Raw genomic sequence first — 13,932 nt, 5'->3', positions numbered from 1 at the left:
TGTGCATTTTGACAGTAGTGGTGTTGTCTTTACCATCAGTAGATAGAAGGAGCAGTTATTGGAGAGGACTCCTTGTTTGTGGCAGCAAAAGTCTTAAATCTGTCTAGGGGAATACTCACTTTCCAGCTCTCCACAGGAGGAAAGCATGCATTGAGCTCCTAAGAACTGGTGACAAATTGGTAATAACCATTACTGCAAATTAGACAGATAGAAGAATGAGCAAAATATTTCCCAGTTTTCCCCATTCTGAAAACATTATCTAATTTCTCAAGAACCTGCTTCTAAAAATAACCGAACGCCTGTGATGGTGTTAAGATAATGACATCAAAATCCTATATTCAGTTCCTCTCAGCAAAAGTGAAACCCCTGATTGCTGTGTGAACATCAACAACATTGACAGGTATGAGAGTGGTAACAGCACCTAAAAATACTTATTTCCAAAAGTGACAACAGGAAGGGGGGGAGGGGGGACGCGGTGTTTGGAACGTGGACTGGAGAAGCTCCTATGTGGTAGGAGAGCTTCTGGAAAGCACATTAGCTACCATATCCTTCCTGTCAGAGACAGGCTATAGCTTAGAGAAAGGTGTTTCTCCCAATGGGCTCCATTGTACTTGCAATAAGACAATCTCTGTTTTGATGAGAAACCTATTCTTTTCTTCCCTTCCACCATGCCCCCTTTTAAAACAAAAGCAAAATACCAGTTTGGTAACAAACACCATTTAAGACTGTTAAATAGAGAAGGAGACAATTAGCATGCGGGCATATTTTACGCAAAGTAAGAATTGCTACTGGGGACTGACTGACTGTTTTAATATTCACTGTGGAAGCATGGCCCAGCGGGCTTCCTCCTGCCTCCATCAGATACCTCCTTGGAAGGCTGCTCGTCAACCAAGCTCCCAAGAGACTCTGGAACGTAACCAGGGTACAGCCGGTGGAACACAAGATGAAGACCCTGTCATCTACTGATTACATACGTCTATTCAAAGAATATGTCCAATTAACCTCTCTTCTTTTTCTGGCCTACAATTAAACTTCCTAAACTAATACACACAGAATCTTTCTAATTTTGCATAGTACCTAAGGGCCTGATTGACACTCAATAAATGGCATTATTAATAGTAATAATGAATGCTACATAGTGCCAAGCACACAGAACCCAATAAATCTTAAATAATGACAATAATGAAAGTATATGATTAACTAATGAGCAATTATGAAGTACTCTGCAAACAAAGTGCTACACAGGCATATAACAATCACAAGCCACTGTGTTGAGAGTGACAGAAAGCAAATCGGGGTGAAAGGGAGGAGAGATATGAATGAGAAGAGAACTCCCAGCCATGGCCAAGTTGCTACCAGCCAGAACACTCACATTCCTCCAATGGTGACGGTGGCACAGGTACGCTCTGAAAAGGCAGGCACCGTATCTGTGGCTGGGCTGGCTGGTCTAATGTAGTCCACAGTCACATTGACCTGAAAATAAGAAATCAAGGTAATTAAGGTTGAGAATTTGCAACACAGCTCACTAGCAGCCCCGTGTGCTGGCTGAAAAAGCTCACTCACGGTATGACTTTGTGGGTCTAAGATTTTAAAAAACAACTGAAAGTTGAACCACATATTTGGAGAAAACACCTCCAAAAGCCAGCTCAGATAAAGGACTATAGTATCCAAAATATAGGAAGAACCCTTAAACCTGCACGGTAAGAAAATCAAAATCTCAATGTGACAATGGGTAAAAGACTTGGATATCTTATCAAAGAAGACACAGAGATGACAAGCATATGAAAATATGCCCCACACGTGTCATTGGGGAAATGCAAACTAAGACAACTATTAACATGTCAATTAGAATAGCCAAAATTCAAAACACTGACAACAAATGGAGGTGAGGGTATGGACAAATGGAATTCTCATTCACCGTTACTGGGAATACAAAACAATACAGCCACTCTGAGCAATGGTTTTGTATAGAACAAACTTTTACCATATGTTCCACCAGTTAAAAACTTAAGTCCACACACAAAAACTTGCACATGGATGTTTCTGGTAGCTTTATACATAAATGTCAAAACTTGAAAGCAACCAATATGTTCTTCTGTAAGTGAGTAAAGAAACTGTGGTTCATGAACACAACTGAATACTATTCAGCACTTAAAAAGAATGAACTGTCAAGCCATGAAGAGACATGGAAGAATCTGAAATACACATTGCTAAGAGAAAAATGCCCATCGAACAGCTATCTATTGTATGATTCCAACTGTGACATTCTGGAAAATGCAAAAATGTGGGAGACAGTAAAAAGATCAGTGATTGCCAGGGGTTAGCAGGATGAGACAGGATGAACAGATGTGGGGGCAGGATTTTGACAGCAGTGAAGCTATTCTGGATCATACTATAATGATGGATACATGTCATTATACATTTGTCAAAATCCGTACAATGCAGAACACCAAGAGTGAACCCGAGTAAACGATGGACCATGGATGATGATGTGTCTAGGTAGGCTCACCAATTATAACAAATTTACCACTCTGGAGGGGGACTACTGATAACAGAAGAGGAAGTACATGACGGGGGGGGGGGGGGGGGGGGGGGGCAGGTGGGGGCGGGGACATGGAAATTCTCTTTACTTTCTGCTCAATTCTACTTTGAGTCTAAAAGATGCTGTAGAACCTTAAAGATGACTGATGTCAAGAGAGGACAAATGGCTGAACCTTTAAGGTCCCACATAAACTTCAGTCGACAGAGAAGAAATCTGGAACATTCCTGGAGGATCCCTAGACATTTTGGTAAAGCAGCTCTCTAACCTTTTCAGACTGCTTTGAAAATCTGTTTAAAAATATGAAATGCTTCAATAGAATAACTACATGTAGTTTCAGTCTGCCATAAGTTCTCAAGGTCCAAGTTAAGAACCATCAAGAAGAATCAAAACAACACAGCTGACTACACTGAATACCAATAGGGGTGGACTTGGGAACTTTGCGGGGGTGGGGTGAGAGGAGGATGGACTGGACCAGAAGAACCTTTAATACTGGGCTAATCCTAGTATATACAAAACATAGGGACACAAACACGTGGAGCAATGCTTTTTCTTTATGAAAACTTTCAAGATGACCATGTTTGTGTGTCAAAACAAAGTGGCATGCCGTGTCCATCAGGAAACCTACAGAGCCTGCATCACAGCATTAAGGCATATATACTTGACTTCGGTCATGGCTGAGCTTATATACCTGTACTGAGGAGGCAAGCACCCTGAGGCCATCCTCACAGCCCGAAAGTCCAGAACCACCTTTCCTAAAAACCGCTTTGGTTCTCACTGAGCTACTTGAAGATAGCACGATATATGAGCATCAACCACACTGCTGGTGAGCACCACCAAAATCCGTTCAAACTGCCTGTTCCTCCAAAATCCATTTTAAAAATTAATATGGAAATTTTCAGAAGAACAGCTGCCTCCAAATTCTGACTGTCAGATCACTCACTCTACCTACATCACGTTTTAAAAGCAACAAGAAGCCCTATCAGTGAGAAAGCCAATTAAGGACAGAAGGCAAGGGAAATCTTTCTCATGAGAAGTACTGTCATAATACAACAACTCAGAAGAAATCATAAAGAGGACTCCTCAGGTCAGAGGTCCACACTGATATTACTGCTCAGCCTTATCACTTTGTCCAAGCTAAGGAGATGGATAAATGTGAGGAATGTGAACAGACAGGGAGTAGGGGTGGGTGCAGGGCTGAAAAACTATCACCGCCAACAAAGAGGTTTTCAGAGTTGCCCCACATGCAGCTGATTAGAGTTGTTAGAGCCCAGAGGGCAAGGAATGGGCAGTCAACACACACAGAAGCACAGCTGACTCCAATCCCTGGGAGGGAAAGAGTCTTCTGCTGCTGCTGCTGCTGCTAAGTCACTTCAGTCGTGTCTGACTCTGTGCGACCCCATAGACGGCAGCCCACCAGGCTCCCCCATCCCTGGGATTTTCTAGGCAAGAGTACTGGAGTGGGGTGCCATTGCCTTCTCTGAAAGAGTCCTATGCATGCTATCTATTCTGACCAACTTCTCTGGCAACTCTCCTCTGGCAACAGCAGATAATTAACCTCTGGGAGAAGGAAGAGGCTGCGATACTTGAAGTTATGGCGAAAATCACACAGGAAATCAACACTAAACAGGAGCTAAACCTCAAGAGTACCCACCCAGGAGTACATGAAGTAACTCAGGGCCCAGCAGCGCACCAACAGTGGGCATGGTCCAATTTGGGGCAATCAAGGGGCAAATCAAAAAGTATGTAGAGATGTTCACCTATTTTTGTGTTTTCACCCAGTCCATCTAGTAACAAGCTCAAGTCCTCAGTTCCACTAGCAGGGGGAAAATATAATTCATCCCGCTTAAAAATAAACTCAGTGAATCTCAAGGTTACCTTGCATCTGCCAATGACAGGCCTCCTCCTCAGGAGATGGGAGTGGGGCAGCGGCTCATTAGTGCAAGCACATGGCACACAGTAACATCAGCTCTCCCCAGAAATCATGCTAATTCACCAGGAAGGCCATGTGAGTGGTGGTGGTGATGGCTGTGGTGAGGGGTGTGCTGGCAACAAAGAGCTCCGCATCTCATCTTCCAAGCCAAAGGCATGCTATCCCCAAACTGTCTTGAAAGGAAATCAGTGAAAAGACCCCACTCCCCCAAATCTTTCCTCTTCAATCAGCAAAAGAACCAGTAACTACATTCTACATTCACCTGCCAATTAATTTTTTCCTCTATCTAGAGAAAGAACTGAAAGCCAGAGATTAAAGAGCTCATTGGGGGAGGTAACATTATTAAAGAAAATCTCAAAAACAAATGAGGCCCTGAGAATAGCCCACAGCCAAGACGCACACCTGCAGACAGCTATGACAAACCAGGAATTAAAGTCAATGTGTAATTAGCATTTATGTTCCTCTCCTGGGGAGTCTGAGCTCTGCTCTCCTGCCTTGGAGTTTCTCATCTCCAGATACTCATCCCTGACTTGTCAATCACTTTATAAAGAGCAGTTTCAATTAAACAATGGCAGATCTTATCAAAGTCTTCATCTGAATAATCACAACCTGAATTTTGGGCTTGTGGGTGATTACATATGGGATGGCATGAGTTGAAAAGAAGTACTGGGTTAATGCAAACGTTTCCTTCATTTTTCCAGCAAAGATGCTCCTGGAACGTTGGGTACATGCAAGAATTTACATGTACGGGACGCAAGGGCAGGGTCTGGCCCTCCTTACAGCAAGGCCCACAAGGAGTCCACAGCTCCGTGCTGACTCCACCTGTCATTGTCTTATGAATGAGTCACACATCAACCTCTCTGGGCCTCCCTTTTCTCAGGCAATTCACTTGGTAAATGAGAGCACTAGACTAGAACTTTAGAGCACCACTGAACTCAAGAATCCTAGAAGACAATTTAGCCAGACACTGTGTGCTATATAGCATCACAGGGTTTATACAGTAGGAGCATATATAGTGAATATTTTCTTGATGAATGGATACATGTAATCAGGAACCCTTTCAGACATAAAATTCTGAAGGACACTAAATGAGATGGTTAGGACCACATGGTCAAGCTGTTGACCATTCTGTTCTATATATTAAAGCATGAAGGAGGGAAGAAATATTTTGAAGATATTTTGGGATAAAGCTTTAAATTAAGAAAAGTGTAATTCTGCACATTACTTTTTTTTTCCCCCAAAGAAACTCTCAGAGAAAAAGAAAGGGTACCAGGCAATCTGATTCCTCCGTGGTCCATTGTGGAATTCTCCTTGAAAACAATTTCAAAGACCGTTCAGAGAATTAAGATGAGAACTTAAAACCAAATTTGTATTCCAATCTCATATAAAGTCTGAAAACAGCTTAGTATTAACAGAAAACACTCAGGTCACACCTAAGGAATTCAATCTGTGGATACTCTTCATGAAACTAATTCACTAGATGATGAGTGAGTAGTATCATCATACTTCAGTAATGTCAAACCACCAAAGAACTCCGCACACTTTATGATGCTGATGATAATCTGAAGGCCTGTGCATAAAAGATACCTAACATTTCCAGGCCACAGCCTGAATCTGGGCTGTTACATGAGGCTATCACTATATAATCCCACCCACTATTCCACATGGCCAATCATAAACCCACAAAGAGATGTTCAAAAAAATACCCCACCTCATGAAAAACGCTCTCATGTGACCTGTCATCCTCAAGACGGAAACAGAAAACACATCATCTGGGCAAGTCTGGTTAAGGCAGCAGGCAGACAAAAGTAAGTAAAACAAAATATTTCAACAGCTTGGGTAAGAGCATGGGCTCTGGGAGCCACTTGGCTGCGGGTTTGAAAGTGAAAGTTGTTCAGTCATATCTGACTCTTTGGGACCCCATGGACTCTACAGTCCATGGAATTCTCCAGGCCAGAATACTGGAGTGGCTAGCCTTTCCCTTCTCTAGGGGATCTTCCCAACCTAGGGATCGAACCCAGGTCTCCCACATTGCAGGCAGATTCTTTACCAGCTGAGCCACAAGGGAAGCCTAAGAATACCGGAGTGGGTAGTCTATCCCTTCTCCAGGGGTTCTTCCCAACCCAGGAATTGAATCAGGGTCTCCTGTATTGCAGGCGGATTCTTTACCAACTGAGCTATCAGGAGGGTTGCAGGTTTGGTTCCCAGCAGTTCTACCTCTGAGCTCTGTGAACTTGGAGAAGTGACCTCACTTCTGGCTTCAGTTGAACATGGATAACTCTACCTATCTCACTGTTAGAAGAGAAATGCATTAATATACATGAAACATTTAGAGCAGGGCCTGACTCATAATAAGCTCTATGTGTCAGTTATTTTTAGACAAACATACTGATTTTCTTGGAGGAGAGCCTGGTACATGGTAGGTGATAAGTGTCTGTGAGGTAAATACATAAATACATGCACACATACATATATGCATAAATAAGGCACATGTTGACTTTAAGTCATTAGGCAGAAACACTCAATTAAATACACTTTTCTCCTTAAGGAGCCACAGCAAACAAGAGTATGTACCTCATCCATATTCATCCCAACTTACAGATAAATAGGACTTATTTTAAAGAATGATACACTATTTAGTACTTATTTAGACACTCTCCAGGTTAATTGGCAGGTACTAGTTGTGGAGACTGTATTTACCAAAGATAATTGAAGCAGAGTGTAGGGAATCATCTCAACTAATAGGCTACTAGAGGTGTTTTGCCTTACAAAATCAGGAAGATAACAAACAGAGAGCAACCAAGTTGGTATCTGCTCTGGGCATAACAGGACAGTATTTAATTTATGCGTTCTTGATCTTTTCTCCCTGCTAACAAGTAGTGTACATAATTATTTTAAAAGTATCAGAGATTATCTTCTTAAAATCTGAAACACATTTTAGTCACTCATTCATCTAGATATTGGATGAGCATCTAACAAAACTGTCAAGGGGTCTCTTGGTCCTGCTTCTGGGCACGCTGATTCCCAGCTCTGCTATCTACTAGGACACAAGCTAAACTTTCACAAGGAGATGTCAAATGTACCCCTGTTGTTCAGGAGGCGACGACGACGACAAGAGTCACAAATGAGAGCAACATAGGTACACTGACATTCTCTCTGCTGTGCCTGGTCGCTCAGTCGTGTCCAACTCTTTGCAACCCCATGGACTATAGACCAACAGGCTCGTCTGTCCATGGGGATTCTCCAGGATAGAATACTGGAGTGGGTTTCCATACCCTCCTCCAGGGCGTCTTCCCAACCCAGGGATCAGACCCAGGTCTCCCACACTGCAGGCGGATTCTTTACCATCTGAGCCACCAGGGAAGCCCAAGAATACTGGAGTGGGTAGCCTATCCCTTCCCCAGGGGATCTTCCTGACCCAGGAATCAAACCAGGGTCTCCTGCACTGCAGGTGGATTCTTTACCAGCTGAGCTACCAGTGACATTAAAGAAAGAGAAAGTCAGTTTTTAAAAGTATTTCTGATTTAACTCAAAACACCCAAAACATTATCAAATCAACATATAACCAGTATTTCTTAAGGAACTGGGTTTCTTTTCTTTCACTGACAAAGACTTCGAAATTCAGTGTGTGTTGTGCAAGAAAAACACATCTCAGTCTGGACCAGCAATATTTCGAGTGTGCAGCCACTTATAGCTGCAGTTGCAATACTGGACTGTACATGCCCAGACTGTTCATTAAGGGACCAGAGTCTTAGCCTCAATCCTCTAAACATGATCCTACCTTTCGTGGTTCTATCCTTCTCTAGTTTCTCCCAGGAACTTTTGTTATCTTATACTTAGGAATCCTTGTAAATACTCAAACCAAATACGAAAAAACATGGTATAAAAAATAAAATGTTTATCATTCATTTTCTGACTAAAAAAAAAAAATCTATTATTTAATTAGACTAGAAAGACAAGGTATTTATATAATTTTCGGTTCTAAAAAACATTTCAGGGGTGAATAAATGTGTACACAAAGGAGGAAAATTCCTCCAATTTATAACTGTCATTGTGGAATATATTCCGTTCAATATTTGAGGAAGATACTTTTGAGTAACTTCTCTACGAAATCAGTGGATGAACTTTATCCTTGATTTGCTGACCCAAGTCTAGAATTCCTCACCTTGATGTTTCCAATGTATTCAATAGACGGTAACTAGAAACTCATGGTAAAGAAACACCTGCTTTTGTAGTTATGACTAATGCCTCTGTTGAGTATGGTGTTATTAGAAAGTGAGCAACTGATAGATGTGAACCATTTATGTTTATAAGCACAGACAAAAGCTGAAATCTCTGTGTCCCACTAGGACATCATTTAGCTCTGGCATGTCTTAAATTAAAAGAATTTTCACAAGTACACTGTCAAAAAACTATACATTGATGTTGCAAAGAAAAGGAGACATAAGCAATGATCCTCTCCTACCTCTTCAACCCAGCCTAGATGTATTTGGTAACACCCCCTTCAAAATCATTGTAATTAGGTGCTAAGGCTGGCTGTTTATTCACATGTATTTATATTGCTTTCTCTGATCTACAATCACCCTTCCCAACTTCCCCACAGAGTCAGAACTATTTTGAGCACATTTCATTTTCATCAATGGAACATGAACCTCCATGGCTTCCCAGCCTCTATGATGAGCACAGAGTCAAGGAGTTCTCTTATTTGATGTTTCTGACAAAATGAAACCACTACTTCCCACCCCCTTGTTGGATGGGCAGATGCATTCATCTGTTTTGAGAGGAAAGGTAAAACCCAACTTCAGATGGGGCCTGTGGAGATGCTAAGAGTCTCTACCTGACATTAGGCATTCATTTAAGTGGACATCACTATTTCCTGATAAATACTCAGTTTGGTAAATATTTAATTAGAAGCATACCCAGGCATGAGATTCACAAGTAAATGTGAAAACATTTTATGTAAGAGGTCATTAGAGCTGGGGGCAATGATTTCTAGAAATAGTGATAACACCCTGACAAAAACAGAACATTAACATGGTCAGAAATGAGGCACTGTTTATGTATAAGGTAGATAACAAGCACATATAAAATCATCAAGGAGAGGAAGTTCTGACTGTTGAAAATATTTCAAGTAACTCTGAGGAGGATCAGAGATGAACAGAAACCACTCTTTGCAAGTAACCTCACAGTTACAAGTATTTTCATCAATGCTCTTGATTCCCAAGTCCTTATAAACCTACAGATGCATCTGAGAAGCATAACCTGTGTTTGCATCAGTGTTCTAACCATTATCTTACGCATCATGGTATAACTCATCCCGATACCTAATTGTCATACCACACTATCCACACCCAAGAATGCCAACGGCCCCCAAAACACTACTGGAAACTGTCACATGGGGCCCCTTCATGTCTCTTCTTTCTTGTCCTCAGAGCCACCGTCTCCACTGCCTTCCTCTGGAGGGTGAAGGGTGAGTGTGGGTCTTTTTTCTCCTCTATACAAGTGTCAGTCACAGTCATCCGTGTCCAAAATTTCCAAGGTCAGCAGCAGTCAGGGGAAATTAAATCACTCCGTCCAGAACTCTCCCTGGAGGAGTTCCAGCCACACAAGCAGCACAAATATATAGAGATACTCATGCCTTTGTGTAGAATACACACAATGTCACCCAGTCGTGAAAACAACAGCTATAGTAAAACTAAGATGAGAAGCACAGGGATATGAAGAAAGAGTATTTGCTTAATGGCATCTCAGTCATGTTACTGGAGGAAAAGAAGAATGCTTTTAAGACATGGATAAAAACAAAAAGGTTAAATTATATTTTCTCCACAAATCTGTGCCAGTCTACAAAGGAAAAGGCCACTCACCAAAAAGCCAAACTGAGAAACTGAAGCTCAAGTATGCGCAAGAGTTCTGATCGATTCCTAATGCTCTGGGGGCTGGATATTGCAAAATCAGTTCCGAAAAGCCACCCTGTGTCCACCACAGTTCAGGGCATACCTATTTCTCCAGCATGCCCACAGGGTGGCATTTAGAAGTCATTCAGACCAAGGAAACAAATATATACTCAGGTAAGTTAATGAAAGGTGAAAGAATGGTAACTTGGACAAAGAGAAATGTATCATGACCTCAAAGGAGAAATACAAAGAAAAAATCTAATTCTTAAGGAATACCTGCCAATGGCACAAAGAAAAACAGCCCAAAGATATAGCTCTTCTGTTACATAAATTATTCTTGGTTGTGTTGCTAAGAAAAGATTCCAAGATAGTCAGGTGTTACCATCATAAGCCTTCCTTTAGACTACCTTCCTCTTCCAGCATTGCACACATAAGATAGAGGCCTACTAAATGAAACGAAGTTCCCTGATCAAAGGCACAGAGTGCAAAGAGCAGGAACACCTAAGGTCGGTGTCTGAAACTATACACAGACACTGATCAAAGACCATCCTGATTGCATCTGTGTTCATCTTCAAATCTAGGTCCTTAAAAAAAAACCAAAAACCCAGTATTCGTATATGCACACAGCCAAGTCTCCAGCCTACAAATACATATTAGGAAATTAGGTGGTTAGCACTGGATTTTAAACCTAGGTTAAAGGGACCAGTTACAGCCTAGATTCCTGAAGTTACCTCTCAGCAGCTGTACAAAGAATTCCTCTCCCAGACTCACAATTCTTCAATTTCCATTACTCATATAGAGACACAAAGCAAAGATATTTCTCGAGTTCTTAAAAAAAAAAAATTAAAAATAGAATTACCATAAGATCTAGCAGTTTTGGGCATATTCAATCCAGGGTCTCAGAAATGATTGTAGCCTATATTCACAGCAGCACTACTCGCAAGAATCAAAAGGGAGAAGGAATCCAAATATCCACGGATGAAGAAACAAAATGTGGTCAATGGAATATTTTTCAGCCTTAAAAAGGAAGGAAAGTCTAACATATGCTATGATTTGAATGAGTCTTGAGGATGTCGTGCTAAATTATATAAGCCAGTCACACACACAAAAAAGAAATAATGCATGATTCCACTTAAATGAGGTACTTAGAGTAGTCAAACTTCAAGAAAAAAGTACATCAGGGTTCCTAGGGCTGGGGGCAGGTGGGAACAGGGAGTCATTGTTTAATGGGTATAGTTTCAGTTTTGCAAGATGGAGACTGATTGCAGGAGAATGAGAATATCCTAACACTACTGAATTATACACTTTAAAATGGTTAAGATGGTAAATTTGATGTAATGTGCATCTAACAATTAAATGTGCGTGTGTGTATATTTTTAAACTTGGGGTATTCTACCCACATAAACCAGGCAGAGCCCAGACTACTCCAGAATCTCTGAAGAATTCAAGAGCATACTTCTATCACTTTCCCAGGAAAATAGATGGTTACCCACCGGCAGCAGTCATTAGAAGTCATCTCCAAACCCATTAATAACAGAGTAGAAGCCTCGATCATGGAGGACAAATCATTCTATCTTCCTAGGATATGAAATAGCTATTTTTCTGCTTCCTAAAGACAGCCAACTAATGCCGCATGCCTAGGTACCACAAGTCTAACTAGATGGACCTGTGTCACCAATTCTTAGAGGCAGCTATAGAAAGGGATGGAGTAGTAGTCTATAGCTCACTCTCTTTCTATAAAACTGTCACACAATTTTGGAAGTCTTGTGCTCTGACAGAAGCCCTCTATGAGAAGCAGTTCTCTGTGGAGGCCTGTCTACACTTCTGGGAAACTTCTGTGTTCCACCATAATCCCCCACCTCTACCTAGTTCTCCAGTTGAATTTAATCCCTGTTGTCCATGCTCTTATCTAATCAACATTCAGTTTCATATGCATTTCTAAGCGACAATTTTACTGTTGGCAGAAACCTAAATGGGTACATCTTCTGAGGTCAAACTGGCAATTGTACTAATATTTAATATGCAGTGTCTTTTGACCTGGCAATTTCACTTCAGGGAATATAGTTCTATAGAAACAAAGACGTATGTACAAGCATTCTGTCCTTTGCATTCATGGTGGTTTAACACAAATGCATAATTACAAGTTGTGATCAAACTCTCGCACTAGCCCAAGTTCCAAGTTGGCAGTAAGCATGGCCATTTTTTCCCTATTACAAGCATGTCTCGATAAATATGCTGTAGCTGTTGAAAACAAGGGAGATCTGTATCTTCTGCTATGGCAACGTTTTCAAATTTTAAAAAGCAAAGACACAATGGTAGCTATAATCTCATTTGGGAGAATTCAGGGACATACTTAGAAACAATCTGGTGGAACTTACCTAACACTGTTACAAGGGTTTACCTTGTAACCTTGTATTCAATTTTTCACATCATAAATTTCTAAGATTTAAAATTACATTTGAAGGAGAAAAAGGTAAGTTAAAAATATAAACCAGTGGTAGATGGAATAAAATAGACAACAGAAACACGTAATTAAAAAAAAAACAACAAAAAAACCTGGCCTCCTCTAACCAGATTTCAATGTTGAACATTTATTTCTGACTAATTCCCAGGATGATTCCAGGGTCACCACTCAGGCCAACCAGTAAGGATGATGCAGGGCCAGCAGAACACTGCTAGAAGGACACTTCCGGATGCCCAGTGGTGCGCTGTTTCCATGGCAGGTGGGCATCACTATCTGCAAATGAACTGCCAATCTCACTGTGCGCTGATAATGATGCTGCCGCCGCCACCTGCCTGCCATATGTTTTCCCTACTTGTCACGTAACAAGGAACTGCATTTTGGCACGCTGATCACTGACAGACAAGTCTGATACTACTGGTCCATGTTTGTTAGAACTATCTGCAGCAATTCCTATAGCTGAGGTTGCTACACGATGCCTCATAGGATGCAGGACATGAAATACCACTTTACCAACTGACCACTGACTAAGCACCAACATTTTACAGTAGACTTCCCCTGCTGTTCTTCCTCTACTCCTACATCCAAGAGCTACTCATTGAAGGGCTGTGCTCCATCCTCAATTCATGCCCTGCAACCCTGTTTCCCATTAGTAGAGAAGACAGACAGATTTTCTACTCCGATAAACCAAATTCATTCTCTCTCCCATCATCATCAGGGTACAGTCAATAAAGGCTGATGACAACCCAGGGGGTTTCCATTTTTAGCTCTAACATAATGTGTGTGTGCATGGTCATTCACTTCAGTCATGTCCAACCCTTTACTACCCCATGGACTGAAGCCCGCCAGGCTCCTCTGTTCACAGGACTCTCCAGGCAAGAATACTGGAGTGGGTTGCTGTGCCCTTCTCCAGGGGATCTTCCCAACTGAGGGATTAAACCCACATCTCCTACATGCAGGTGGGTTCTTTACCGCTGAGCCATCAGGGAAGCCCCTAACATAACACACAGATCAGCAAAGGGTTTAAGAACTAGCGGTGATGAAACACTGCCTCACAGCAGCAGATAATCTGAAGGTGATGAAATATGACAGAACATGTTGGGTG

The 13,932-nt window shown here is 41.5% G+C and overlaps 1 protein-coding gene across 1 annotated transcript in view; it reads right to left on the bottom strand.

Moving 5' to 3' along the window:
• The window catches only part of SND1 (staphylococcal nuclease and tudor domain containing 1), a 414,480-nt gene that overhangs the window by 227,280 nt on the left and 173,268 nt on the right, over positions 1-13,932 (bottom strand). Inside the window, exon 12 of the mRNA XM_061165737.1 lies at positions 1,373-1,473. Within this exon, the coding sequence (XP_061021720.1) occupies positions 1,373-1,473 (101 nt within the window). The remainder of the gene's footprint in view (positions 1-1,372; positions 1,474-13,932) is intronic.

The sequence above is a fragment of the Dama dama genome, chromosome 18 (genome assembly GCF_033118175.1).
Source record: "Dama dama isolate Ldn47 chromosome 18, ASM3311817v1, whole genome shotgun sequence".
Classification (NCBI taxonomy): domain Eukaryota; kingdom Metazoa; phylum Chordata; class Mammalia; order Artiodactyla; family Cervidae; genus Dama; species Dama dama.
This window is presented reverse-complemented; position numbering and strand designations above follow the sequence as displayed.